This window comes from Aquila chrysaetos, chromosome 12 (genome assembly GCF_900496995.4).
Source record: "Aquila chrysaetos chrysaetos chromosome 12, bAquChr1.4, whole genome shotgun sequence".
In the NCBI taxonomy this organism is placed as follows: Eukaryota; Metazoa; Chordata; class Aves; order Accipitriformes; family Accipitridae; genus Aquila; species Aquila chrysaetos.
In genome coordinates, this window is record NC_044015.1 from 32,003,984 (window position 1) to 32,030,830 (window position 26,847).

The 26,847-nt window shown below is 56.4% G+C and overlaps 5 protein-coding genes across 13 annotated transcripts in view; 2 read left to right on the forward strand and 3 right to left on the reverse strand.

Annotated features, from left to right (window-relative positions):
- On the reverse strand, positions 1 to 3,303 carry LOC115349493 (selenoprotein Pb-like). Of its 2 annotated transcripts, none has more exons than XM_030033862.2 (5): positions 3,287 to 3,303; positions 2,246 to 2,469; positions 1,928 to 2,140; positions 1,663 to 1,798; positions 1 to 1,001 (listed from the first exon to the last, which is right to left on the reverse strand). In XM_030033862.2, the coding sequence occupies exons 2-5, from the start codon at positions 2,452 to 2,454 to the stop codon at positions 756 to 758; spliced, it is 804 nt and encodes a 267-aa protein (XP_029889722.1). In that variant the 5' UTR covers positions 2,455 to 2,469; positions 3,287 to 3,303; the 3' UTR covers positions 1 to 755. The 2 variants fall into 2 exon arrangements, with proteins under 2 accessions (XP_029889722.1, XP_029889723.1); XM_030033863.2 differs by having other exon boundaries at positions 3,282 to 3,298.
- Positions 3,304 to 4,965: 1,662 nt separating this feature from the next.
- Positions 4,966 to 8,064, forward strand: HPDL (4-hydroxyphenylpyruvate dioxygenase like). 3 transcript variants are annotated; one of them, XM_030033972.1, is made up of 2 exons: positions 4,966 to 5,013; positions 6,425 to 8,064. In XM_030033972.1, exon 2 carries the CDS (start codon positions 6,477 to 6,479, stop codon positions 7,554 to 7,556), a length of 1,080 nt encoding a protein of 359 aa, XP_029889832.1. In that variant the 5' UTR covers positions 4,966 to 5,013; positions 6,425 to 6,476; the 3' UTR covers positions 7,557 to 8,064. The 3 variants fall into 3 exon arrangements, with proteins under 3 accessions (XP_029889832.1, XP_029889830.1, XP_029889831.1); XM_030033970.1 differs by having other exon boundaries at positions 4,969 to 5,013; positions 6,361 to 8,064; XM_030033971.1 differs by lacking the exon at positions 4,966 to 5,013 and adding an exon at positions 5,816 to 6,097 and having other exon boundaries at positions 6,159 to 8,064.
- A 573-nt stretch (positions 8,065 to 8,637) lies between these two features.
- Positions 8,638 to 14,270, reverse strand: MUTYH (mutY DNA glycosylase). 5 transcript variants are annotated; one of them, XM_030032471.2, is made up of 16 exons: positions 13,981 to 14,264; positions 13,630 to 13,763; positions 12,725 to 12,764; positions 12,288 to 12,361; positions 12,110 to 12,151; positions 11,960 to 12,031; positions 11,641 to 11,754; positions 11,267 to 11,364; positions 10,848 to 10,992; positions 10,672 to 10,747; positions 10,412 to 10,597; positions 10,061 to 10,206; positions 9,676 to 9,828; positions 9,504 to 9,554; positions 9,085 to 9,231; positions 8,638 to 8,830 (listed from the first exon to the last, which is right to left on the reverse strand). In XM_030032471.2, the coding sequence occupies exons 1-15, from the start codon at positions 14,087 to 14,089 to the stop codon at positions 9,127 to 9,129; spliced, it is 1,545 nt and encodes a 514-aa protein (XP_029888331.1). In that variant the 5' UTR covers positions 14,090 to 14,264; the 3' UTR covers positions 8,638 to 8,830; positions 9,085 to 9,126. The 5 variants fall into 5 exon arrangements, 4 of the variants coding, with proteins under 4 accessions (XP_029888331.1, XP_029888330.1, XP_029888328.1 ...); XM_030032470.2 differs by having other exon boundaries at positions 8,638 to 8,833; positions 13,981 to 14,263; XM_030032468.2 differs by having other exon boundaries at positions 8,638 to 8,995; positions 13,981 to 14,262.
- TOE1 (target of EGR1, exonuclease) lies at positions 14,165 to 19,801 on the forward strand. Its single transcript, XM_030032466.2, has 8 exons — positions 14,165 to 14,236; positions 14,479 to 14,748; positions 14,825 to 14,865; positions 15,052 to 15,148; positions 15,335 to 15,493; positions 15,834 to 16,093; positions 17,565 to 17,736; positions 18,863 to 19,801. Exons 1-8 carry the CDS (start codon positions 14,165 to 14,167, stop codon positions 19,655 to 19,657), a joined length of 1,866 nt encoding a protein of 621 aa, XP_029888326.2. The 3' UTR covers positions 19,658 to 19,801.
- A 1,373-nt stretch (positions 19,802 to 21,174) lies between these two features.
- The window catches only part of TESK2 (testis associated actin remodelling kinase 2), an 85,924-nt gene continuing 80,251 nt past the window's right edge, over positions 21,175 to 26,847 (reverse strand). For both annotated transcript variants that reach the window (XM_030032464.2, XM_041127797.1), the window contains one exon: positions 21,175 to 26,073. In XM_030032464.2, coding sequence (XP_029888324.1) covers positions 25,061 to 26,073 — 1,013 coding nt within the window. In that variant the 3' untranslated portion in view covers positions 21,175 to 25,060. The remainder of the gene's footprint in view (positions 26,074 to 26,847) is intronic.

Consider the following 26,847-nt stretch of genomic DNA (forward strand, 5'->3'; position numbering starts at 1 on the left):
TTCGCTTCACAGAGGTTTTATTCGTACTCTGGATATCCGCATCGCCCTCCCATCTCGCTTCTCCCCTAGGAGAGACCCCAGGATCCTCACCCCCGTCCTCCCAGGGCTGTGGGCCCTGGATACAGCCCCTAGGTCTCCAAGAGGGGACAAGGCCACCATCTTGCGGCCACCCATCACCACTGCACATACCCGTGTGCAAGGCCTGGAGGGTCCCCAGGACGTGACAGCTATGGGGGTACAGGGTTTAGACCATGGGGAGCTGCGACCTCCCACCGCTCCTAGTGTCCCCATCCAGTGGGATCACATCCTGCGGGGCACACACTGTCCCTCCCCTCACTCCCCAGCCAGGACACCCAGGGGTGCCAGGATGGGCAGAGCGTGCCGGTAGTGCTGCTCCCATCCCAGTTCTGGCCCCTCCACCCCTGCCCTGCTGTTCCGTGCAGTGTCAGCCAGCAGTGACCAGGGACCTCCCGGTTTGCACGGCAGGCTTCATTGAGCACGGAAAGGCAGGCAGCGGTAGAGGAAGGCTCAGAACTGAGCCCTGGGGCTGAAAATGCAGCACCTCGGGGAGTCTGAGGGGGATTTTCATCCCTGGTCACATCGTGGGAGTACAACCCACGTGGGGATTGCTGGAGGGGGTTGTTATTCCAACGCTGCTGGTGACCAGCAGCCCAAAGCAAGTCCTTCCGTGCCTCTGGGAAGCAAGTTGACGTGGTCTGCACACTACTGGGTTCTGCGAGGCTGCCCAGCCTGGCTTAGTGCTCATTTCCCTCCTTCTGCTTCTTCCCCTCGTGATGGGGCTGGCTGCGGTCTCTGTGGTGGTGGTGAGTGCGGGTGGCAGGTTCGTGGTCCCCACTCCGGCCTGTGGCTCTCTCGCTGCTGACCTCGTGGCGGTAGTGAGGACGGAGGGGGTTGTGCTGGTGGATGGTGGTCTCTGACTCCTTCCCCTCTTGTTCGGGTAGCGGGCTCGGGGTTACAGGGACCTCCATGGTACTGTTAGCCTGAGGAAAGTAACACAAGGGCTGGTGCAGTATGTGAATGCACACAGAGCCCCGCAGTGAGCCTGGGTGAATGCCTGTGCGCTGGGATGAAAGAAGACCAGCATCCATCATACACAAAGCTGTGTGGGTCAGAGCAAAGGCTCTCCAGCCTTGACCTCGGGCACAGGGAGGACAGGAGAGACTGGACCACAGAGAGCACAAGCCTCTGTACCTACATCCCTTGGCTCAAGCTGTCTGTGGTACGGGGAATTCCTGAGCCAGGAAAGGGACTTTGCATTTGATATTTCTAAATGGATTTTTCTTCTAGGAAGTGACTAATTGCCGGCTGAGCCCGGAGCTACATCCTTTTCTTTGCTCTGAGCTTGCCACCTCTGGGTCCACTGCCTGCCCCTTTCTTATAGCAGAACAGCCAGCAACCCTGGTTAGCTTTTCCAGACCTGGGCTATGACCCCTTTACTCTGTTTCTTCTCAGCCTGAAAGCTCTGACCTATTTCACTGCCCTTATTCCAGACCTTTCATCACCTTCCCTCTCAGCCACGGCCAAGGGCGGCTGCCAACTCAGAGCCTGTCCCCGACATGAAGATAAGGTGGTTTTTTTCCTGATGTGCAATGCCAGAGGAGAGAAGGGAGCCCGGCTCCAGTCAGCTTCCCTGCTCCGTACCTCCTGGGTGGCGTTGGGGTAGAAGGAGCAGTTGCCACAGAAGTCCTTGCTGTGGGTGAAGCGGATGGCCGACTCCACGTAGGGGAAGTGGAGGAAACTGTAGGGCAGCTGGATGTGGAAAGCCAGGCGGCCGCACCTGCGGGGAGAAGCCATGGCCCGGCTCGAGGCGGGGGCACCCCAGACCAGCCATGGGGGAGCTTTTGGAAGCCCACCAAATGCTCCGTAACCCCCCAGGAAAGCCTCAGCTGTGATGGGGGACACTCACCGGTCGTAGATGAGGAAGTCGTCCTTGTCACCCCCCAGGACCTGCCAGATGTCGGGCTCCTCTGGCTCCGGCTGGAAGACGGGGACGCCCGGCGGGGCCTGGCGCTCCAGCTCCCCAAACATGGCGCGGGAGAGCGGCGCCTTTTCGTTGACAATCATGTAGCGGACGTCGACCGTGCCCTGCCGGGCCAGCCTCTCCTGCAGGCCCCCGAGGCTGCGGAGAAGGAGGTGCTGGGAGGGGGGGTGCCGGGTTGGGGGACCGCCACGCCGTTCCCCAAGATGGCGGGGCCAGGTTTGGGGTAGGGGGAGCAGGGCTCACCTGTGGGCCTGCTGGAGGCAGAAGTGTCAGCTGGCCTTCAGCAGGGCCACCACCGTCACCTGCCCTTCTGCCCCTGCCATGGGGCTCAAGCCGTTGACGCTCCATGCCGGCGCTTCCTGGCAGAGCCGGCTGCTGTTGGCCGCCCCCTCGGAGGCCAAGGCCGGCCCCAGCCCCAGCCAGGCAGCCAGGGCCAGCACCAGCAGCCCCATCCCAGACCCCCGGCCCTGGCGGGGGGAAACAGGGCGTTGATCCCCCACCACTGGCCTCTGCCTCCCTTCTGCCCCGGGGGCTCCACCCAACGGGGTCCTCCCAGCCCCCAAACCGCCTCCCCGCACCCCCCTCTGGGGCAAAGACTGGTGGGCAGTGTTGGACTGGTCCCAGCACGGCACTGGGAGCCGGGACCCTCGTGCTGGGGCGGGGGTGAAGAAAGGGGGATGAGGTGAGGGGATTGGGGTGCCCAGCTCCTGACAAGCACGACACCTTCGCCACCAGCTTTTGTGGGCACCCACTGCCACAGCCGGGTGCCCCGGTCTCCCCCGGTGCTGAGGCATCCGCTCTACGCATCGGGGGGATGAAGGTCCTGCTCCCCCCATGGGCCTTCTCCACCTCCCTGACTCAAAAACCAAACCCAGCCGCACCCGGGGGTCTGCCTTTGCCCCAGAAATGGGCAGGGATGCAGCCCCCATCGTCTCGGGCACCAGCGGGGAGTCACTGGGACAGGGATGGTTTCACCTTCAGGTCACCTTGAGAGTCCTCAATGTCCCACGAAGTGCTTGAGGGGTGCACAGAGCCTTTAACCCCCCTGCCCCCAATATCTGCCTGAAGTCCCTTCCTCCCACAGCCCCCGAACCCTGCCCACCCCACAATACGCTCTGTCCCTCCAGGATGCAGCACATTTAATGGTCGGGGGAGGACATGGGGCTGGGGGGGGATGATCCAGGGAGGTGGGGAGGGAGCAGGGGGCTGCGGGGTCTGGTCAGGATGGATGTACCCCCAATCCCCAGCCCTCTCCCCCGCGAGAATGAGCCCTCAATACCGCACTTCTCCTCGCTGCTGTCCTCTGGCCAGACCTCGCTCCCAGCCCCAGCAGCTCTCGGCAATGCCCAGCTGGCCCTGGTCTCCCTTTTATCTCCTGTCCACTCTCCCCGCCCAGGAGGGAGGAGAAGAGCCTGGCTGGAGCAGCAGGACTGCTCCCCGGCCACCACCGCCTGCCTCGGGGGACGGCAACAAGGCAGGCACTGTCCCCCTCGGTGCCATGCGGCTTCGGGGTCCTGCTGCCGCAGCCCAGCCCGAGCCATGCTGGGGCAAAGCAGTGCCTGGTGCTGGGTTGGTACAGAGGGTGCCAGGCGGTGCTGCGGGGGAAAGATGGGCACGGACGCTCGAAACTACCCCACGGGCACAGGAGGGTCGGGGGCATTGCCAAGGGCACCGCTTGCACCAAAGGGTTGCAGGACCGTGGGGTGACATCAAACAGTGCCATCCATGCACAAGGTACCGGGGGAGCCACCAGGGCAGCCTCTGCCACCCTGCAGCCAAAAGGATGGGTAGATGGGTACCTGCCCCACACCCCTGGGGTGCCAGAGCTCCCTGCCCTGCGAGGTGCCACCCCAAAGGCCGTGCTGTCCTGCCACATGGTGCCACGGCTGCTCTTGGGCCACTCCTGGCCCCACAGCAAGCCCCCAGTGTCCAGTCCTGTGCCTCCTGCCCGGCCCCGTGCTGGGGGGGCTGTGGTGGCATGAGGAGCCGGTGTTCCCTTGGGAAATCACAGCGCCGGTGGATTCCAACACACCCCCCCAACCCAAACAAGAGGAGCTCACCACTTTGGCCACACACGGACATCTCCACAAATATTTGAGCAGTTTATCGTACCTGGGCTCTGTACAAAAACATGATAAGGCAGGGAAGGGCAGCAGACACAGACACAATGGGGGCAGCGACACAGTCCCGGACACACGAAGAAGGGGGGATTCATCCGAAAACACCCACGAGCAGCAGGGAGGGAGGGGATCGCCGCTGGAGGAGCTCAGGGATGTCAGCAAGGATGTGGGGCCATAGGTTGGGATCGGGGAGCAGGCGCAGCTGCGCAGGGTCAGCCTGGAGCAGACCCATCCCGTGACCGACGCCGGACCCTCCGCAGAGCTGTCACCCCCCCCCCATCTGCAGGCTGCTCCCCCCGAAACCCCCGCCAGGTACCCCGGGGAACTGTGAAGCACCCAGCACAGGCACGTACATGCTGCTGCACGCCCTGCCCCAAAGGGATTTGGGCTGGCAGGGAATGACCCAGCACAGACACCAGCCATTTCATCACCGGTGGCAGGGGACCCCCAGCCACCGCCTGGCAGCCGGTTCCTCTCCTCCCTCTGCTCATCCCCGAGCCGCGGTGCCCGCGGTGATCAGCGTGGGCAGCTTTTTGTTCTGCAAACACAACCCGGCACCTCCGGGCTCGAGAGAAACTTTCGGCACCCGCAGCGTTTGGCAGCCACGCGTCCCTGGCTTTATACGTGCCGCGGCAGCTCCCACGCCGCACCGGCACTGCCCCACGCCGCGTGTGCCGGCCCTGTCCTTGCCCAGGATGGCTCCCCACCAATTCCTCCCGCCAGGGAGAGCTTCCCCACGGCCGGGCAGGTTGCCTTGCAGCCTCGCCGGCATCGCCAACCCCCTTCCCCGTCCCGCCACGTCCTGTTGCGTGCCGGGGAGGAGCGAACTGAACCGCCTCTCCAGGGCCGGCCCCTGCCCCGGCATCCCCTTCGCCTGCAGCCTTGACCCCGGTGAGCCGCAGGCCGAGGGCGAGCCGAGGGCCCCGCAGGCCCCCCCCCCGTGGGTGCGGGGCGTGGGTGGCGGGACTGGGGGTGACGGGGGGGTTGGGTGGGAGCAGGGCCGGGCCGACGGCGATGCCGGAGCGATGGTGATCCCGCGGAGCGCCGCGGGGGGAGGGAGGGAGGGAGCGCTGTCCCCTGCCCATGTGCTCGCTGCGGCAGGGGCTCCGGGAAGGATCTCCCACCCCCTTCCCCGGGCTGGTGTGGGAGCAGCTGAGGGTCCTAACGGGGCACTGCGGGGTCCCCTGCTCCCCCGGGGCAGGCGGGGGTGCCCGGTTGCAGCGCAGCCTCCCCCCGTCCCCGTCCCCCCCCCCAAGGCTGGCAGAGCCCTGTGCCTGCCGGCGCAGGGAGAGCTCGGTGCACAGCCCTTCTCTGGGGGCAGGTGGAAGGAAATATTTAAGCAGGTCCCCTGCTTAATATTAAAATGGAAATATTAAGTGCACCGCTGTGGGGTTCGGCCAGGGCAGCTGGTGCGTGGCACGGGGTCGGGAAACCTCAGTGGGATGCTCTTGAGAGGCGATGCCGAGTGCGGTTTTGGACAGAGCTTTTTTTTCTCCCTTCAGTGTGACGGGTGTTTGGGTGGGGAGGGAGGTCGCTTTTCCCGCAGCGTCCCTCCTGTTTCGCCCTCTGTGCCCCTAGGGCAAGGTCACTGCCCCAGGTAGCTCCACACTGTCCTTGCTGGGGAGGGGAAGGGCACACCAACCTGCGGTGACCCCACTGCTCCCCCCTGCCGTTTGTGGGACACCAGTGACAAGCACTGGGGCAGCACAGGAGCCTTTTAGCTGTAACCAGTGTGTCGCTCCATGTTTACCAGTCCAACCTCCATGTTCCTGGTTGCTGGTACAGGACATTTCCCTCCCCCCGCAACCCTTGTCCCCAAAGTCTTGCTTACACACGCAGCACGCTTCCCTCACCCGGATTCCCCACTAACCTCCCTGCGGCACCCTTGAGGGACACACGGGTCCAGAGGGGACCCGCTGGGCTGCAGCCAAGGCTAAGGGCGTTCCTCCTCTGCAACCCCAGGCAGAGGCGTGGGGCAGGGCAGCGTAGCGAAGGGGTGGCGGGACAGCTCAGCCTCCTTGGGCAGCTCTCTGCAGCTGATCCCAAAGGTGGGTGCCCTTGCGCAATGCATATTGGCCTGTGAGACCCATTTATTTAAAAGACACAAATTTAAGGGGTGCAACTTCACACGCACGTGCATCTGTGCGCGCAAATGCACTCGGGCTCTGTGCAAGGTGGGGGAATGGCTCCTTCCTGCGGCCAGCAAGCCCCCCCTGACCCCGTGCGTCCTCCCCGCAGCCTGCCCAGCCATGGCAGCCTTGCTGAGCCGCCCCTGCTTCATCTCCCTCCACATGCCCTACAGGAAGGGCTGGGCCCAGGACCTGGCCAACACCTTTTGCTTCCAGCCGGTGGCCATGCGGGAGACGCCCCGGGTCCGGCAGCTGGCCTTGCGACGGGGATCCGCCATCTTCCTCGTCAACGAGCGCCTGGTGCCGGGACCTGCCGGCGCCTCCTCCCGTGATTTCCTCTACGACGTGGACCCCCGGCCCACCTTGGGCACAGCCTCCAACGTCTGCTTCGAGGTGGACGACGTGCCAGGGCTCTGCAAGCGGCTGCAGAGCCGGGGGTGCTCCCTGCCGGTGCCCCCCACCGAGGTGAGGGATGACGGCGGCTCCGTCACCTACGGGGTGGCAAGCTCCGTCGTGGGCAACATCAGCCATACCCTTCTGGACCGATCCCGCTACCGGGGACCCTTCCTGCCCGGCTTCCAGCCCATCCAAAGAGCCCCCTCGGCCACGGGGGACGGGGTCAAGATCACCCATTTCGACCACATCACATACGTCTGCCCGCGGGGCGGCGCCCGGGCGGCTCTGGACTGGTACCAGCACTGCTTCGGCTTCCGCCGTTTCTTGCTGAACCCGCAGGAGAGGCCGGCCGAGGGGTATGTGCTCGGGGGGCAGGGGGTGGGCATGCTGCTCCTCGCTCTGCAGAGCGCCCAGGGCGCCCCGGCACACGGCTGCAAGCTCATCCTCGCCGAGTCCCTCTCGAAGGACGGCACCAACCAAGTCGACACCTTCCTAGAGCAGCACGGCGGGGCCGGGATCCAGCACGTCGGCCTCCGCACCACCGATATTGTCACCACGACCAGGGCTTTGCAGCAGCGGGGTGCACGGTTCTTCACACCCCCTGCCACCTATTACACCCAGGTGGGCAAAGCGGAGGAGATCCGGGTGGCCGGGCAGGACCCCCACAGGCTGGCAGAGCTCGGCATCCTGCTGGACACCACAGCCCCTGGGGACAAGGGCCGGCCGGGCACTGATGCCGCAGAGGGCCCTTCCCAGGAGTATTTGATGCAGATCTTCACCCATCCCATCTTCTCCGAGGAGACCTTCTTCCTGGAGCTCATTGACCGGCGGGGAGCGCCAGGCTTCGGGGAAGGCAACATACGGGCACTGTGGAAGGCTGTGCAGGTCTATATGGACCAGCAGCAGTAGTGGCAACGCTGCAATCCTCCTCCCTCAGCTCCCCATCCTCTCCGCTCCAACCCTAGGGCAATAGGTGGCTGTAGAGATACCAGCGGGTGCCTGCAGCATGACCCAGGTGGGCAGGGACCAAGGGATGTCTCCAGGTCAACCCAGAGCCAACTCAGTGTGGGAGTGAGTTGCTTAGGGCCAAGTCCAGCGGGCTCTGAGCATCCCCCAGGGTGGAAGGTGTTTTCTCCCCCTCCCTGGATTCCCAGTGATTTACTGACCTCATGTGCAGAACTTTCTACCTTAGTTTTATCTTAATTTAACGAGATTTGTGCCTGCAGCATGGCCAAGAACACCGCAGGCACAGCAACACCCCCAGACGCAGGGGGATGAGGGGCTGCCAGCGGGGAGTGGATAACCCGGGGGCCATGGACACGGCCACTTGTCACAGTTACCACCCAGAGCATGGCTAGCCCCGGTGTGGGGCAAGTGATGGCCTCTTGCTCCTCGCAATTAAAAAATTAACTTGCAAGCGCTGCTTTGGTTTTTTTCTCCTCCCATTTAAGATGTGCTGAGTGCCAGGCAAGGATGGAAGGGCCCTTTCTGCCCCTCAAGGCAGGCTGATCTCCAGTCCCGCAGTCCCTAAACTGAAGCCACTTGCCCCTTGCACACCCCCCAGGACCGGCCCTTGCCCCTGCCAGCCCCTGGGCTTGTGCCTTTGCAAGGCTTCTACTGCGCATCACAGTCAGGGAAAGCCGCAGCATGAACACAGTGAGGAACAGCCTGATCGAAAAGGTAAAAAAGGGGGATAAAACCCTACAAAGAGCCCAGGGAACGGCTGCTCGGCCCCACAGAGGAGCAGCCCACAGGCAGGAGCTGCGCAGCCCCGGGGGCTGATGCCTGCCCTTGCAGGAGATGTGCTCTGGGTGCATTATTTGGGGTCACCGGCAGTTAATGCTCAGCTGAGGGGTTCATGGGTGCATCAACAAAGAAACCCCTGCTGTTTCCAGCCCAGATGTAGGGATCCTGCCAGCCATCCTCACACTGGACCGCAGGCTGCCCAACACCCCAAGCTTAGCACAGTCCAACAGAGGCAGAAAGCCACTTTAAAAACTGCACATGCTTTAGATTTATTATTAGAAAGCCCGTGGCTCAGGTTCAGTAAAAACAAGTGTATAAAAAGGGCTATGGGAGGCTAGGAAGAGTACAGCAGCATCCACAGTTGCTGGCTGGTGGACGAGGTGCAGGCGGGCAGCCGGGTACCAGGCTGTGGGAGTGATGTGTCCGCAGCCTTCCTGCTGCTGGAGAGAAACCCCTGCTGCCATGAGTCCGCAATGCTGGAGCAGTGGCTGTACGGGGCCAAATAACCCCAGGAGGGCTCCAGCCACGGAGGGAGGGCAAGCCTGGCTCCAGGCCACGTCAAGGTGCAACTCCCACGGGGGAGCTGGGGAAGCCAGTGGACGCCGCAAGGAGTGGGAGACCATTACAGGGCCGTGTACTGGACTCACAGCAGTATGGGGGACACCATCCCCACACCACGGGCAGGACTCACCACAGCATGGGTCTCTGGTGGTCTCATACATGGAAGGTGCCATCACGGGGCAGTCGGTGCCTGGAGGAAGGCGCGGAGGGAGAGCTGTGTCCCAGCGCAGGTGCTGCCTGCTCCCTGCGTTTTTGCCCCCCGCTTCCGCTTGGAGCCCTGCGGGAGAGACGCAGCAGGGCTAAGCTGAAGCCCAAGGGCCCCCACAGCCTCCAGGGATCCCCTCTGGAGCAAGGGGCCCCTGGTACTGGGGACATCCAGGGACAATGCCAGCCAGGCACATCCCCCAGACGCAGCCCTGCCCCAGGCTGGGGATGCTCCTTGGCCTGACCCCAAACTCCAGGGGGGCTCCAGCACCACACACCAGAGGCTGGCCCACAGCAAAAGGGAGCAGCTCCTGGGCTCCCCATGCACCCTCCAGCGTTGCTCACCTTGCCAGGGCTGCTCTCCTTCCCGCGCTGCTTCTCGTGTGCTTTCAGCACCTGAAGGAAGCACAAGAGAGCCCAAAGCTGAAGAGGACAGCCTGCAGAGGTTAGGGGGATGCCAGAGGCTCTCCCAGGAAGACACAGGGAAGAGAGGAAAGGCCAAGGTGCCCCCCAGTACCTTCTTCATGGCTGTGGACACAGCCGAGGCATGGAACTCCTCCTCCGTCACCCAGCGGGATGGGGACAAGGCAGGGTCCAGCATCATGTCCCCGTCCACGGGCAGGGAGTAGACCACATACGTCTGGTGGATGTGAGAGAAGATGTGGATGACCTGTGGAGAGATGGGTAGGCATATGAAAAGGGCAGCTGGCAGGCAGCAGGGGATGCACTGCTCCGTTGCCCTACAAGTGCACTGAGTCTGCCAGGGCTCTGAGGAGTGGGGCAAGGCTTGGGAGGAATGACAGCAGGGAAGGAGGACCCTTTTCCCCCCCATGCTATGTCCCCCACATGTGCATGGCTGAGCACAGAGGGCTCACGCTGCATCCGTCTGGCTCCAGGCTCACCTCTCCGATGAACCGCAGGCTTCTGGCTGCCACGGGCTGCCCTGTCCAGGCCTGGAGATGATCTGCCAGTGCCTCCCTCTGCTTCTCCTCCTGCAGATCCTGAGCCAGCGTGAGACTTGGGAACTCCCAGAGCCCAGCCAGGAGACCTGGGGAGGGGGCATGACGGGGATGTGAGCTGGCAAGGGGCACATACGGGGACGGTGAGCCACATCACAGCCCCGAAGGCCTCCTTTCCTCACCGCAGCAGCAAGCGCATCACCGGTGCATCCCTCTCCCAGGCTGCTCTGTCCCTTGTGCAGGTGGGAAGGGGCCGCGCGGTGCCTTCACCCCCCTCCCACCCAGCCCCATTACCCGAGCTGGGTCTCTGCACGATGAGGTACTCCGGGGCCCCATGGCAGCCCCTCCGCTCCAGCACACACGTGGCCGTTCGCACTGCCCGCGGCTGCTTCTTCGCTGCTTTCCGGGGGAAGTTGGTCACCCCCAGGCTGCTGTCCCACGGCTCCGCGGCTGGGGGGCACAGGGGGCAGCCCCCAACACCTGCAAACACCCACATAACGGTCGCCACAGGGTCCAGACCCGGGGCTACAACAGGGATCTCCCCACACACTTACCACAGTCCTCAACGTCAGGCACTGGGGCGGGTTTTCCAAACAGCTTCTGAGAGGCGAAGGCCAGCTCCTTCTCCACCTGCAAGCGGGGAGAGGAATGAGGACAGGCTCATCCACCAGCCCACCTTGTCCCCATGCATGGCAACCCCCTCGGGCCCAGACTTTGGCATCGTACTTACCCTGCTCCGTGCTCGGCAGTGCTGCTTCAGGGGGCACTCCCCGCACAGCGGGGCCTTGGGCACGCACACAGTTGCCCCCAGCTCCATCAGGGCTTGGTTAAAATCCCCCGGGCGGCTCCTGTCTACCAGGGCATTGGCCATGTCCCTGGGAGAAACGGCAGTGAGCGGCACAGGGTTCTGCGAGGAGAGGGCCCCAGGACCTTTGCCTGCCTCCTGCCTCTGAGGGGGGATGCTCCTAGGTAAGCTCCTTTCTCCACCGCTCCCAGCAGCACCAGCTTCCCACGAGCTCCTGCACCCCACGCCTCTCTCCCTTCGCAGGCTCAGCTCCCCATAGCTCCCAAGTGGTCCTGCCCTCAGCCACCAACAAGCACAGCCACGATCGCTGCAGCTCGGGAGCGGGGACGGAGCATTCCCCTTACCAGAGCCGGTCGATGACGGCCGGGCTGCTGGAGTCGGCACCGATGCACCGCAGGCGGCACAGGACCCGGATCACGTTCCCATCCACAACGCCGGTAGCCTGGGACCAGGAGCTGAGGTTACTGCGCCAGGAGGTGCCCGTGCTCCCGGCAAGGCAGGGAGCTGGGCTGCTCCCAGGACGGAGGGGGGATACACACGAGGTTGACCCACAGACCAAGCTGGATGGGGGGTAAGATGCACCGCAAAGCAGGGGAGAGCCAGAGCCAAGCACAGCCCTGGGGAGCTCCTGGCTTGTGAGACCTGCCAGCAGGACCCTGCCAGGAGTGGGGCTGGGTGGCAGAGAGGGGAGACACGGTCGCTGATGCCCAGCTCTCACCTGCCCGTATGAGATGGATGCAATGGCTCCTGCCGTGTATCGGCCCACCCCTGGCAGCAGCTTCTGCAGCTCTTCAGCCGTCCTGGGCATCCGGCCGGCCAGCTCGGACACCACCTGGCAAAGAGGGGACCGAGGTTAGGGGAGCAGCCGGGGCGTGTGCGTGCAACTCATCTTACCCACGGTAAGATGGGATCCCAGCCTCTGTAGCCTTGTGCCAGCAGCACGCAGCCCCAGCGACGCAGGGCAGATGTGAGCCAGCACCAACCCACGGGCTGCAGAAGGCTTTGGAAATGCCCCGCACGCCCCAGCATGAGGGCACCTTCCTTGCTGCCTCCTGAAGACGCTTCCCTCTCGAGTAGTAGCCAAGTCCAGCCCACAGCTCGTTCACCTCCTGCTCCAAGAGACGCGGCGCGGTGTTAGATGAAGAGCCACGAGGGCAGGGAGAGCACCCGGTCCCAGCAACGCTCACCTCCAGGGACGCCTGCGCCAGAGCCTGCAGCGTCGGCCACTTCTGTGGTACAGAGGGAAGGGGACAAGTCAGGGACAAGCAGAGCCGTGTTCTGCAGCTGGGGATCTGCCACAGAGCAGTGGACAAGGTCTCCAAAAGGAGCAGCCTGTGGGCACAGGACTTTGTAAGGAACAGTCACCTGCATCCAGCGGTTGTAGTAGTCGATCACTGTAGCCACCTGCGTCTGCTGGAGCATGATCTCAGACACCCACACTGCAGGAAGCAGAGCAGGGATCAGAGCAGAGGCACCGACACCACCCACACCCCATGCCGTGGCCACGTTAACGCTGGATACAAGCACTGCACCAGCATCCAACTCATGGGACCCCTTCCTACCCCTCACCTGCCCCACATGCTGCCCCACAGGAGCTCCCTCAGGCCCAAAGTGAGCTCTCTGACCCCCCCAGCACCTTGCAAGGGGGGGGTCAGTGGCTCTCGTGGCCACTCCAGGCAGCTTGTTCCAAGGATGGCAACTGAAGCCACGTTTCCTCACGAGGCCATATTGCACATCCGTGCCAGGGGGCAACATGCAGCGGGGCACCCCATGCACACCGGGGTGCAGTCCCTGCTCCTCACCTGCGTACGCCCGTCTGTCGGCATCCGGCTCAGCTGCTGCCTGAAAAGGGAAGAAGACGGGACTATAAGAAGGAAGGTGACACAGGACCCCACCGCAGAGGGGACCTGCGTATAAAATAAAATTGCTTGTGGTGTGTTTCGAACACTGTGTAGGAATCTGCAAAAAAAATATTTCCCCTAAACACTCAGAAGTTCTGAGTTTGAGTTAATCAAATGACAGCCAAAGCACCTTCCACCTGACGAAGCACAAGGGATGTCACACGTCTCCCACAGCGAGGGTTCACGTTAGAGGTTCAAAGATCCCACCAGAGGAGCTGTCCCAGACGCGAGCCCCTCTGCACGGGAAGCAGTTGCAGGCAGACTTGAATCCCACAGAAGGGCCAAGCAGTTCCCAGCACCATCCAGACAGACTGATGCTCACCCCCAGCACCCCAATCTCCGCCTCGCCGCTCATTGCCAGGCTGAGCACAGAGCAGGTAGGAGTTCCAATAAAAACGCTCAGCGGGCTTAAAGCAAATACATGGAAAAGCTTTTCCACGCAGCGCTCCCTGCTGCAGGGTACCACGGAGGCAGGAACGAAACAGGTTTAAAAGACAACTAGACTAAATTTACCAGAGAAAAGTACTCCTGGTTGGAGGCTACGTTTGAGAAGTGTGGTTTCACCCTCTTGCCCTGCTTCACTCTTCGTACCTAGGGACTGACTACAGACCACCCACCACGGAACGGCCAGGACTAGCTGGGAGCACGCTCCCCTTTCCAACACCGTCTTCCACTTCCATGCAGCTAGGGATCCGTCGCGTAGGGAAAGACACCGCGGTCACCTCAGCAACACCCCCTTAAGACAGAGGGACTGGTTCCCGCTACAGCAGCCCTGCCTCCCGGTGCCTCCCGGTGCCTGCCCTTACCAGTGTCCTCCAGGGAAGGTCCCGCTTGCATTTGTCGTACCAAGCGAGCAGGTTCCCGCGCAAGGCTTCGATCTCAGCCGGGTCGCTGAAGAGATGCTGGGCTGGCGGCGGAGCAGGCGCTGGAGCTGGGGCCCCTGCCCGGAGAGCGGCGCGGGGTCAGGGCACGGCGGGGGATGGAAAAGGGCAGCGGGGCCAGAGGCGGGAGCCCGACAGAGCCGCTGCCGGCAGGACGAGCACCGAGTGCCGGGCCTTACGAGGACGCAGCGAGCACCGGTAGCTGCCCGTGTCTGGCGGCCCCCTGCCCCGGAGAGGACACCCCACGCTCCCCCCAGCCCTCCCGCTACCGGGCACCTCCGCGGGACGACGCGCCCTTCCTGCTCTGCCCCGCAGGCGGGGCCGCCCTCCCGCCGCTCCGCCGGAGACCCCTGCCAGCCGCCGCCGCCGCCCGGAGCTGGCTCATGGCCGGGCCGGGCCGCTCCCCGGCGGGGCTGGGGCGCAGGGGCGGCGCGGCGCCACGTGAGACTTTCCCGGGAAAATGTTTCCCTTCCAGCGCCCCGCCCCCGCGCGGGGACAAATCGGAGGGGGCGGCCCCGCCCACCTTCCGCGCGTGAGCCAATCGGAGCGAGGCGCGGGGCCGGGGGCTCGCGCCTTCCCGTCCTCAGGCCGCCCGGGGGAGGGGGGCGGGACCTCCCGGCGCGCCGGAGCCAATCAGCGCTCCGGAGGAGAAAAATAAGGCTGGCCCCGCCCCTTCTCCCAGCGGCCGCACGGGAAGGACCCCAACAGGCTGCCCGAGCTAAACGCCCGTTTACTTAAACCCCAACATTCGGCGGACAACGGGTTTTGGAGAAGGGGAAAACAAACCCGCTGGCGGCTGACAGGAATCGGGCCTCCCGGGCGGGCAGGGAGCGCGGGACGTGGGGCGGGAAGGGCGATCGGGGGGAGCGGGCAGCCAGCGGACAGCCGCGTCGGCAGAAGCCCCGGGAGCGGCGCGGGGCGGCGGCGGCGGCCATGGCGCGGTGGCGGGTGCCTGTGGTGGACGTGCAGAACGACAACTTCACGGAGCTGTGGCCCTCCATGGTGCTGGCGCTGCGCACCGCCACCTTCGTCGCCGTGGACACGGTGAGGCGGGGCGGGCCGGAGGGCGGTGGCGGTGAGCGGCGGCGCGGGCGGGCCGCTGACGGGTGTCTCCCCGCAGGAGCTGAGCGGCCTCGGCGCCAGGAAGTCGCTGCTGAGCCCGTGAGTGCCCCGGTCGTGCGGGGCGGGGGGGGGGCGGCCGGGGTGGTGGTGTCGCTCAGCCGAACTTACCGGCTGCGGTTGCTCCGAGGCGCGTCCCTCCCGGTAGCGGTTGCTCGGTTCCCTTCCCCCGGCGGGTTCGGCTCTCCCGGGGCGGGAGCCGTCAGCTGCCGTTTTCCTGCCGCCCAGGTGCATCGAAGAGCGGTACCGGGCCGTCTGCAGCGCGGCCAGGACCCGGTCCGTCCTGTCCCTCGGCGTCGCCTGTTTCAAGCAGCTCCCGGAGAAGGTAGGCGCACGGGCCGCAGAGCGGCCCTTTCCTCTCGTTCCCGCCTTCCGAGGGAGCAGCGGGCACCGGGACTCCACTGGGAGACAGGACTCAACCCACCCGTGCTCCGCGGAGTCGCCCCTGGCTTTTTCGGGAGCTGCCTGCCACAGGTATCCCCATATGGCTTTGCACGCTCTCCCTCTACAGTCCGAGAACACGTACCTCTGCCAGATCTACAACCTGACGCTCCTCTGCATGGAGGATTACGTTGTCGAACCGCAGTCGGTGCAGTTCCTGGTGCAGCACGGCTTCGACTTCAACAAGCAGTACTCCCAGGGGATTCCTTACCACAAGGGCAACGACAAGGTACAGAACGACTCTCCTTCAGACACCTCCGCCGGCTCTGCTCCAGGCTGCTGGGGAGGTTTGCTGGCTTCCCCCGGTCCTGGTGTCTCCCTCACACAGCTGCTGAGCGAAGGTGGGCTCACACTGGGGTCTTGAGTGCAGCAGCATCCCTTTCACCTCCCTGCTGTTTTATATGCAGGCTGTCACTTCTTGCAGTTGCTATTCGAAATATTTGGTCCCCTGTTTGGTCAGAGCAAGTCACAGCTGTAGGCAGTATTCTGCTACAGCAGGCTCCGAGGACTTCCCGGGGTGATGGCAAGCCAAGGCACGAAGGCTCGCTGACTAATGCTTCCTCTTGCAGGGCAATGAGAACCAGAGCCAGAGCGTTCGGACTTTTTTTCTGGAGCTCATACGAGCAAAGAAGCCTCTCATTCTCCATAATGGCCTGATCGATCTGGTTTTCCTGTACCAGTGCTTCTATGCTCACCTCCCAGACAACCTCGGCACCTTCACCGCTGACCTTTCGGAAATGTTTCCAGCAGGAATATACGACACCAAGTATGCTTCAGAGTTTGAGACTCGCTTTGTAGCATCCTACTTGGAGTACGCTTACAAGAAGTGGTGAGCAGCACTCTGGTATTTAAAGCTTATGGGAGGAAAGGCAAAGAGAGTGACAGTGTTCTGTTCGTTTGTTTTTCCAGGCAAGGGGTTTGGCTCTTTGTATTATCCCAATGAGTGAAGGAAGGTGCTTTTCAGGTAACTCTGCCCCATGCTCTTCCCATTTCTAGGACAGGTGCTGAGTGCATCAGGGTGCATTTTGTAATACGCCTTGTCTGTTGAGTGAGCAGCTGCTGAAAGAGGATTTCTGTCTTCCGCTGGCAGCAGTTTTGACCACAGAGTGACCTGATCTAACTGAAAAAGAATTGATTCCCTGCCTGGCCCTGGTCCAGCAGTGCCACAGGGCCGTGGCAGGAACACAGGCAGAAAAGAGACCCTTAGAACTCAGCCAGAGAGCAAACAAAAACAGGGCTGTGACTGAAGCGTCTGCTAGTTATAACCTGGTTTTGTAAGGGATAGTGCAGTTAAAGGCTAAGCGCACCCTGCACCTCCTGACGCTGACCGGCTGTGTCATGCATCCCGCACGTGACACTCGCGTACAACCAGCTACAACTCCCATTGCTTTCCTTCCAAGCGAAGGTCATGCTCTTGTTCCACGGCATCCTGTCCTGCTTCCTGCCCCCAGCTCTTCGTGGATATCTTCCAGGCAGACACATGTTAGAAGCAGAGATGTCTGTCCACTTCATGTGTCAGTCTGGCCCCTGGTTCTGCACTCCCCACACAATCTAAACAAGCCATTGGCAGTGATACAGCCCCTTGAATCTCCATTAAACTGAAGTCACGCTCTGTGTAGAGAAGAAATGGTATTTTTAGTTTTACATCAGGAAATGCCACTTTGACAGGTCTGAAAACATTCAAGATGGCTGTTCTCAAACATGAGAATGCTTTGTTTTGACAAGATAAAAATACTTTTTAAACTGCCTTCTGAAATGTTTTAACCCACAAGTCTAGTTACATGGAGCCTTCCAAAGGTTTTGGGCCTTTTAGCCAGCTCTTGGGACAAAACAGTTCTTTTCTCATGAGATGGAAAACGTTTCCTTGTTGTCTACATTGCCCAGGTTCAACCTGTCTGGGCAGTGGCTGCTGGATGCTCTACGTGATACCTCACTTTGGGGCATTTTTTTCTTTGTCCATTAACATTATGAAGACTAACACGTATCTTAGCGGCCTTAATATTTAAAATCAAACTATGTGTCCCCTTCTCCCATAGCTTCACTGGAGACACCGTTGTCCCTGCCTGTACGTTGGCCTAAGAGAAACCAACCTTCGTATCAGCATGGAAGCAACTACTCACTAAAGCTGTTCTCCTGAGACTGAGTTTCTTTCCAGCAGGCTGTCAAGCTGGGGCTAGAGCTCAAGAACAGGAAACTAGTGGAGTTGAGACTTGGTGGAGAGCAGCGTGTTTGCACCAGCTGCACGCTGTGGTACCTTCAGTGAGTTAACCCCAGTAACTGTGTACTCCTGTTTGTTCCAGCAAGCGAGAGAACTGCAAGCTGAAGGACTCCAGTGGCCTGCACCTCACCGTTGAGTTCTGCAACTACCCTGCCAACATGTCCTGTTACATCGACTATCGCCACTGCTCTCTGGAAGAAGAAAGCCACAACGTGGGAGGGGGAAATAAGGTGCCTGTCTGTGAGAAATTTTCGGTAAGTAACGTGAATCCTTGCTTCCCTCCTGGCTCCATGGAAAGAGCCACATATGGTCAGAGCAGGAGGAGGTAGGAAAGCACCTGGGAACTTCCCCTTGCTTGCTTCACAGCACAAGGAAGATTTTCAAGCTTCAGGTGGCTTCATGACAGAAAGGGCAATACCATGCTCTGTTTGGAGGCAGTGAATTCCACAGGCGACATTAGACGTGAAGATTCAGAAAGAGATTATATGGCCCTAAACAGTGGGATGGTATGAGTTACAGTACCCATCGTTGTCTTGGGAGGGCTGCAAGTTCTGAGTTAGTTTCGCTTGTTCTCTGAGCAAGAAATGCCACCTCTTTCCTCCCCCATATCTTCATTAGATATAAAAAAAATATTACCCGTCTGCAGCTTCTGGCACTGTAGCACAGTGTGATCCACAGCATCTCGAGTCCTGGTGCTGCTACAGTAGTAAACAAAGAGCCTGTCTGATCAGATCATAACTGGTTTCAGATGCTTCAGGGAGAAAAGGAGCTCTTCCAGATGTTGCATGTTACTGTCTCAGAACAACATAGGTTGGACAAACCACTGGAAGTTGCTCATACAACCACCAACTCAATACTGCTCAGAGCCTTGTTTGGTGAATTTTGAAAATCTGTAAGGACAGAGATTACAACCCCCACCTCCAGGCCCCTGTTCCAGTGCTTGACCACTCATTGTGAAAAATGTTTTCCTACGTATCTAGGCAGAATTTCCCCTGACTGTTAACACTTCACCTTTCTCTATGTTCCCCTCAGGAAAGCTTAGCTTCACCTTCTCTATAACCTCTGCTTTAGGTAGCTGCAGACAGCAACTAGATATCCCCATCCCCTTAGCCTTGTCTTCTCCAGGTGGAACAAACCCACCTTCCTTGGCCTCTCCTCATACGCTGCATGCTGCATCTTGACAGCTCCCAGCTGCACTCGCTGCAGTTTGTCAATGCCTTTCTTGTGTGTTGTGGGGCTGTAAATGGACACAGTGCTCCTGATACAGTCTTACAAGCCCTCAGTAGAAGGGAATAATTAGCTCTGCTCCATGTTTTGGTGATAGCCTGCCTAGCCAGGAGGCTCGTGGCTACAGACTTCTCTCTCTCTCTCCCCCCCTAGGCCTATGGCTGGTGTCCAAAAGGGGCGAAGTGTCCACAGTCTCATAACATTGACCTCATAATTGATGAGGATGACAAGCTTTGGGAGGAGAAGCGGAAGAAACGGAAGCACAAATGGAAGCGTCAGAAGAACACAGAAGAGCTTGCAAAGGTGTTTGAACAGGAAAGCTCAGGGAAAGAAACTGAGCTAGCTCAGAATGGGGAGGAGGGACCACCACGAAAACAGAGCTGCTATGAGCCTGCAGCTGCTACAGAGCTCGCAGAGATCACACCTAACAGTGAGGGCAGGCCACTGGAGGAGAACTCCACGGACATGGAACCAGAAGTCAGCTCAGACACCAGCATGCAACGGGAAGAGGAGCTGGGGAGCACCGAAGGAACTGCTGCCCAGGTAGCAGCTGCTGTGAGCCCTTCTGCCAAGGGAAATGTCTCTGACAGTGACCAAGTGGAGGGGAAGTCAGAGGTTCCCACTGGGGTGGACTCAGTCAACCACCCAGACATCCCCAAGACTAAAGCAGCATGTGCTGCAGAAAAGGAAACCCATGGGCCACCTTCACAGGGGGGCACACACCGAGCTGGCTTTGATGCATTCATGACTGGCTACATCATGGCTTATGTCTGGATGCTCAAGAAAGGAAAAAACACAGATGTTGGTGCAGGGGCCTGGTTGCCAGACTGCCACAATAAATTGTACCTCAGTGGGAAATCAGTGCCACTTCAAATAGTGAAGAGCTTGTTTTCTAAATCTTCCAAAGCTCACAGCCAGAAGATGAAGTTGGCCTGGGCCAGTGGATAGAGCTAGAGGGCTCCTCAGTGAGCTGGGCTGTTTTTCCCATCAAGTTTTGAAGTTCTTTATTCCATCAAGAACTGACTAGAAGGGGAGCAAGTTTCTTACTGTTTTTGTTTTAACTTCTGACTGATTAAATTGCTCTCAATTAGAGTTCCCCCTGTTGTTCCTTAGTGGCATGCTGGGCTGTGAAGGCAGGGGTGAGGCTGGAGAAGAGGGAGGAAAAGTGCACCTCTCCAACTGCACCCAGGGCTGCAAGTTTCAGTTGAGTGCTCTGCACTGAAAGTGGGTTTTGAAAAAACAACCTAGGGGTGCTTTTCTGGAAAGGCCATATGCTAGCTACTTTAGCATGGGCTTCCCTTCTTGCAGAAGGTGAAGAGGGCAATCGCTTGGTAGCAAGAGGAGACAGAGGCCAGGGCTTCCCATGTAAACTTCTTTGCATGTTAGAGCCCCAGCCTCCTCCCAGATCTTGCCCTTATCCTTACTCCACCTACAGCCTTACTACATGCTGCCACTTAACATAGTGGTTTAGGGTGGGATTCACCTTTTCAAAAGGAGCATGTGCTAAAGGTCAAAGTACCTACAAAAACACATCTGAGAGCTCCAAGCTGTTGACCCCTACACCCAGCTTGACAGGAAATGCTATGAACAGTCACTGGAGGAAGATGTGATACTTCTTCCAGACACCAGATGAAAGCAGGCTTGCTTTTGCTTTTCAGGCAAAGCATATGTTTTTATGAATGTTTAGTCAAGTGTTACTGCTTTCAGTCACTGCTGGCAGGGTAATTCCCTATAACCCTCATAATTATTTCCTCTCTTTCTAAGGAAGTCAGGAAGGGAAAAAGTGTTTTGTTTTGGTTTTTTTGTTTGTTTTTTTTTTTATTAAAAAAGGCAAGAGCCACGCACCATGGTTGGTTTGGAACATGCAGCTGGGAGAGCTATCCCACTTCATAGTTGTACTTTACCTTAATCTTGGTTACAGCACACAGATGAGACCTTGGCTCCTACAGCAGAGAGGGGAAGGAGAAAGCTCCTTCCCAATGGGCCAGCTGATTCTAGTGCAGGGTAACTGCATGCAGAACCAAGCCACAGCAGCTCTTCAAACTTCTAAGAAAGGGGTGAGGCATGGGACTTAAAGCCAGATGTGGTCCTCTTAAACTGCACTGCTTTCTGTGCTGCTGAAGCTATTCTGTAGGGCTAGAACAGAGCAGCCACAATGGCAAGCTTCCTGGCTATCAAGAGCCATCTTGTCTTGTCACAAGCTACTGTCTACTCTTCAGAGCGCTATAAGGCAGAGCAGAAAAAAAAGTCCTTCAGTCTCATGGATTTAATAGTGTAACACTTCAGTAAGATGCAGGAGAGAAATAACACTGAATAAGGATGACAGTTCTCCCTGTTTATAATTCAGCACCAAATAACAGTGAATACTATCTCAAGCCAGGTATTAATGTAATCCATAGCTTAAATAAGCATTTGAGCCAGCTTTTTCAACCTAGAGTTGCCCTCTTAATCACAAGACTCAGGCCTTGATTTTATTTTTATTTTGAAAGCAAGTTGGGAAAGTTTACAAAACCTGACCAAGAAAAAATTATGAAAATATTTAACTGGATTCATCTTTGGTTACTTCTTATTGCAGTTCCAATAAAACATACACCATTTCTATCTTTCAAAAAAAGTCAGAAGGTCAATCAACATAAAAACAAGACGTGCTTTCTTTACATATTCATAAATATCCACAATATTAGAAAAGTTGTTTTGCAAAGATTTTTTTTCTGGCAGTGTTAACTTACTATTATACACAGGCTACAAACTTGTTCCTAAGCCTTTAATTACAAGTTGAGCTATTTACAGACTGCAAAATATTAAGACGTAAAACTCCTTCATAAATACGAAAATAGATCATCTTGCAAAGATCTTTATACTTAATCAACTATCTGGCTGCCCCTCCTCCCAAAAAAAAGGTTATTTGTCTTGCATAGAAATGTAGTGACATGCAATATAAACAATAGCATTAAGTGCAAACAGGAATTATTCAAGTGTCTTTAGTTGTACTGGCAAAAAATACCAATGCTCTGTTACACATAATACATCAATGCCTCTCCAACAAGTATAAGTCTACTATAGCCCCTTGTCTGCACTGCTTTTGAGGGGCAGCAATTCACATGCATTCTCTTAGTTGCATTTTATCAACCTGCAACCACAACAAAAATAGCTTATAACAGACATTTAAATGAATTCAACATAGAAAGATTTAAAGTGAATTTAAAAAATCTTTGATCTCTTCAGGGAACCTAGCAATGTGTAGAAAGTGTTCTAAAAGAGCAAGGACTGCTCCCGTAAGAAAGTCAAAAATCATGATAAAATCCAATTACAATAAAACTTCGTCACATCACTATAAAACAAGGAGTTTGCTGACCATATGTTCATACTCATGTTCCATCAGTAGCTGTCAGAAAATTGCCCCCAGTAGAAAAGCACCCTCAGGTAGGCAGAAAACCTAGGGGTAGTTACTAGGTGCAACCTAGATTGAGCTTTACACAACCAAAGGGATGAGATGCAGTGAATGCCAACTGCATCCAGACCCTTGGAAACACTAGATTTTAGCAAGCACTTAGCTGTTTTTAAATGGCCTTTTACTCCAGTTTCATACACATGCCTCTTTTCCCATGCAGACCAAGAATCCAGGAAAGGCCTGAGCCGCTATTCCTTGGCGTTTCTCTTTCTGACATCTCCACCTCAGTAAAAAGAGCTAGAAAAGTTGAGAGATGTGCCCTATTCATGTCAGCTGGCTGTGCTTAGAGTGGATATTTAAGAAAATAAAATTTTAGCCATGCTGCTTTGTAAGAGAGCTACTCAGGGCAGGGAAGCATTTTAAGAGACAGTGGTGTAAGAAAACAGATGAGGTCACTGTGATGGGTGCCACAGAGGTACCCCAAGCCTGACTGCACAAGCTTTGCAGTCAGTGTCAGAGAGGGCAACAGGCTTCATGATAAGGTGTCAGTGCTGACTATCAGGGCTAATGCAAGCCACAGAGCAGCCAGAGGCATTCATGTGCTCTCCAAAGAGGCTGCAGGCAGTTGTAGGATGCTGGACAGCTTCCTCACAGCCTGGTGATCCAGAAGTAAACTATTCCTTATTATTGCTTGTTTGTCTGAAGTCACACACCTAAATGCATCTTGTGACAACAGAAGCTGGTGCTGATGGTTTCCCTCCCAAAAGACTACAATTGTATAAAAGGTAAAAAGATTTAAAAAAAAAAAAAAAAAAAAAAAAAAAGCAGGCACCAGGCAGGCAACTAGCTGGCAATTGAGTTCTGCTGACTGTTTCCCTGTCCTCAAAGGAAATTACACATACAGTGCCAGCCATACAAGCTGCTCTGCACTCTGCAGACAGGATACACAAGACAGACTACTCTACAGATCAGCACCTTCGAGAAGCAGAGAGGTGTGGGCCAAAAAGGGTGATCTTGCTAAGCATAGGCATTTTCTCTTTCAAACTGCTAACAGCTGCCAAATCTGGCATGGACTGCTAAGTAACTCAGCAACACTGGCTTTCTCATTTAATTCTTCGCAGCCACTGCAAAGGGAAAACTGCTGCTCAGGTTAACACATACTTCACAAGAGGAAGTCATAATTATAACTCACAGAATAGTTACCTACACCTCTGGCAAGATAAGCATCTCAGCCAAGAAAGAACTAAGGCTTTCTCCTTCATCCTTTCTTTGAGATAGGAAAAGAGTAGGAATAGTCTGGCTTCCATCAGAGACTAGCTTACATTTTCCATCCTTACAAGAGAGCAGGAAAAGAGTGTAACAGGCTACCTGGGTGAAATTCTGGACTCCACTGCAACACCATCTGCTCGGCAGGCATGCAATGCATACCTCAGTTAGGAATGATAATGTAGGTTAAAAAAAAAAAAATAAAAATTAAAAATCCCATGCTGTTGGGACAACAAGAGTGGAAAAGGGCAGGATGTTGCACAAATGTCATCACAGAACAAGCTTTCCCATACATCGCATCCCAGAGCAGGGATCTCTCATGCTAGTTCCAGCAAGCAGCATTAAAGCTTACACTGCTGCTTCTTTCACATGCACCTGCTGGTAGAGGGAAGAGAAAAAAAGAAAAAAAGAAAAAGATCATCCTATTCAGTGACAGGAGAAGCCAATGAAGACAACAGCTTCTTTCTGTAAAAGAAAAAACGTTAATTTGGGACAAGCTAATTTTCTTCACTTGACAATTCAAAGCCCTTCTGTGAGTCTACTGCCTATCCTCTCCAAGAGCACTTGTGTGGCTGCAACACTGCTGGCAACTTTCCCTGAGCAGGGGATTCCTGTCCTCTATCAAGCAGTGATATCAATGAGATGTGATGTTGTACCAGAGAGGGAGGTGAATGTGACCCTTCTAGCTTAGTGATAATAGTCAACTGTGATGTAGATATTGGACTTAACTATTCTGCAGAAACAGATCATGATGTCCATTCAGCTCTTCAGAGGTAAGAGCCCACCCCCCGCAAAAGCTCAGTACAACTGGTACTTTCACTGGCAGTTTCTCCAGAAGCCCAGAAATGGCAACACCTGGAATACAGCTCTCCTCTTGTGCCCTCGGCAAATCTTCCTCCACATTCAGGTTGAGGTACATGCAGAGCTGTGCAAGGAGGAGAGTGGTGCTTACCGCATCCTGCTTCCCTGCACTAACATATTACACATCATTATCAAATCCCAAGGGAAAATGAAACACCGGGGAACAAATTCTTCTTGTTAATTGCAAAGTACTTGTCATGTGACTCAGCCTGCAGACTGCGACCAGCATAAGGGGTTTTGTTTTTGCTGCTTTTGAAAGAAGAGCTTGTTTAATGCTGCAACAGCATTCACAGCAGCCCTGGGACCAGAGAGCATTCCTATCTGCTCAACACAGCTCTGAAAGATCTCTGTGCCTGTTTCTAAAGCAGAAGCTCCGACTCACATGCACTGCTGCAGAATATTAATGCAAAATCTGCAGTGGTTTAGAGCAGCTGTTCAGTCAGAGGAAGAGGGAAAATCTAAGGGTCACTCTTTCTACCCAACATGGAGCTTAAGGCCTTGAAACACTCCATGCTGGAATCCAGGTCAAACTGTTTACACAGTGCCTGCTCTGGCTGCTGACTCTTGGAAGGACTGTGGGGCCCACATGGCCATTCTTGCTGGAGTAGTTTCCCCTCCTAATGCAAATCAGGGAAGGGAATAAGCACAGTTTGAAATAAAGTTAAAATAATCAGTCTTCTCCAGACGCTGTCTTGCAGCTATCTGTTTGACAGCCAGTTTCTACCATCTGCTGAGTCTCTTTCAAATGTGAAGCCCAGCACTATAGAAAAATAGAGTTTAAGCGACTGGGAACAACTGTTCCCTCAAGGACACGTTCAGTTTGAGCCCTCTCTTCATATGTCACAAGTTGACTGTGTGCTGCCACTTGCTGAGATGCTGGAGGAGGTCTGAGACAACGGGGCAGGACCATCCCCATCCTGCTCCCTGAAGGGCCATGCCTCTTTCTTCAGCTCGGTGGAAGGACTAACACTGAATAGAGGCTTTGTAGACTCTAGCGGAGTATTTTTCAGTAGGTCATCTTCCACCTCCATCTCTTCAGAAGGGAGACAACCTGCAAACACTTGCGAGGAGCCATGTCCCTCAGAGTTGACTGAATTCTCAACTGGGAGCTTTTCGTAAGATAGCGGCTCAGGCTGGGTCAGCACTAATGGTTGATTACATGCTGGATCTCCACTTGTGTTCTCAACAGGGCAAAACCCGTTTTCCTCCTGGGCCACCGGCACATCTGAACAGTCCATATCCTCTTCTTGTCCTGGTACAGGAAGAAATTCTGGCCTGTGAGACTTGGCTTGAAAGGGGGGAATCTCTGACACACCATATTTACTGCTACTCAAGAGTTTTTGCCGAACCTCTGCACCTAGCTGGGTTGGGTCACACCTGCTGACCGTTGAAGACAGTCCCCCAAACAGGCCGTATTCCTTGTGCGGCAATTCAGGAGAGAGCGGAAGTGATCTGCATCTCCTCCCAGGAAGGAGGGAAAATTCTTGCCAGTCTGTGCTATACGCCTGCCGGAACTGGGACTGGCTGGCTTTCAGGCCTCCACCTGCCTCTGGCGAATGCAAGTCAAACACCAGGGAAATCACAGACTTGCTTGGCATGTCAAAGAATTTGATCTTCCCACCCTTGAGGTCCTCCCGGGCACTGAAGGGATTAACTTTCCGGCCTAACCCTTTGTTTGGCGTATAGTAGGGGTCCTGCACATTTATCTTCCTGGAAGGCTTGCGGGAGAAGATATCCGACTGGCTGCGTGACAACCAGATATTCCGACGTGGACGGGGTGACTTGGGTGGGATCTTATCATCCAGTGAACTCAAACGTTTTACTCCTGGTCCTTTTTCCATTGGCCCTGAGTAGAAGAAGAGAAATACTCTTAGCTAAAGGAGCTATATACCTGCATATCTGCTCACTCACAGAGCCTTCATGACAACTGTAAAGAAAAAGCTGCATTTCTCATGTTCCAAAGTATCTTCCATAAGCACATGTCTGCTTGTTCCTTACAAATTCCTGCACAAACACAAACACACCATTCTCTTCTCCTCAGTGTATTATTGGTTTCAAACGTGGAGGTTTGGCAGCACTGTCCACAGGACCTTTTAAATGTAAGGCAGTCAAAACTACATTTAAAATATTCTCTCCTCTTTACTCATGCCTCAGGCTAATTAAAAGTCAACTTGAAGACTTGAGGAAATGCAGATTCAGTTAATGCCATCTTACTTCCCTGGGCACTGAAACTGGACTGCTTCTTTATCATTTTATGATCAAATTTGCCACCCACATTATGGGGGATGCTAATTTGGCAAGACAATATTGTCTTTAGACAAAACAAAGGAAAGAAAACTGTATAAAAATTTGGTAGGAATGAGGAAGTCTTTCCCTCTTCTACCCAAACCCTGTATTCTAGGGCCCCTTCAAACCTCCTCTCTGCCAGTACACTGACACAGCAGAGATGGCACAGGGAGGTCTTGGAGAAGAACAATTTGCATGCTTCTGGATTTATCATCCTGGCTTCCAGCAGAGGTTGCCCAAGATCTGTTGATGATACTGAGCATAAAAGAGAACAAGTACAAAACATAATTGCCAAAGGAATTGGGACTTTTTCACCCTGATGGGAAAAGTCTAA

Bases quoted from the DNA above. Each gene is read 5' to 3' on its own strand.
- HPDL (XM_030033970.1), top strand. From the start codon at position 6,372: ATGGCAGCCTTGCTGAGCCGCCCCTGCTTCATCTCCCTCCACATGCCC.
- MUTYH (XM_030032471.2), bottom strand. From the start codon at position 14,089: ATGAGCCAGCTCCGGGCGGCGGCGGCGGCTGGCAGGGGTCTCCGGCGG. The intron at 11,365-11,640 runs GTGAGAGCTGGG...TCCTGGTCCCAG, and splicing joins CATCCATCTCATACGGGCAG to GCTACCGGCGTTGTGGATGG. The intron at 9,829-10,060 runs GTGAGCCTGGAG...ATCTCTCCACAG, and splicing joins GCCTGCGGTTCATCGGAGAG to GTCATCCACATCTTCTCTCA.
- TOE1 (XM_030032466.2), top strand. From the start codon at position 14,165: ATGTTTCCCTTCCAGCGCCCCGCCCCCGCGCGGGGACAAATCGGAGGG. The intron at 16,094-17,564 runs GTGAGCAGCACT...TGTTTGTTCCAG, and splicing joins GAGTACGCTTACAAGAAGTG to CAAGCGAGAGAACTGCAAGC. The intron at 17,737-18,862 runs GTAAGTAACGTG...CTCCCCCCCTAG, and splicing joins CTGTCTGTGAGAAATTTTCG to GCCTATGGCTGGTGTCCAAA.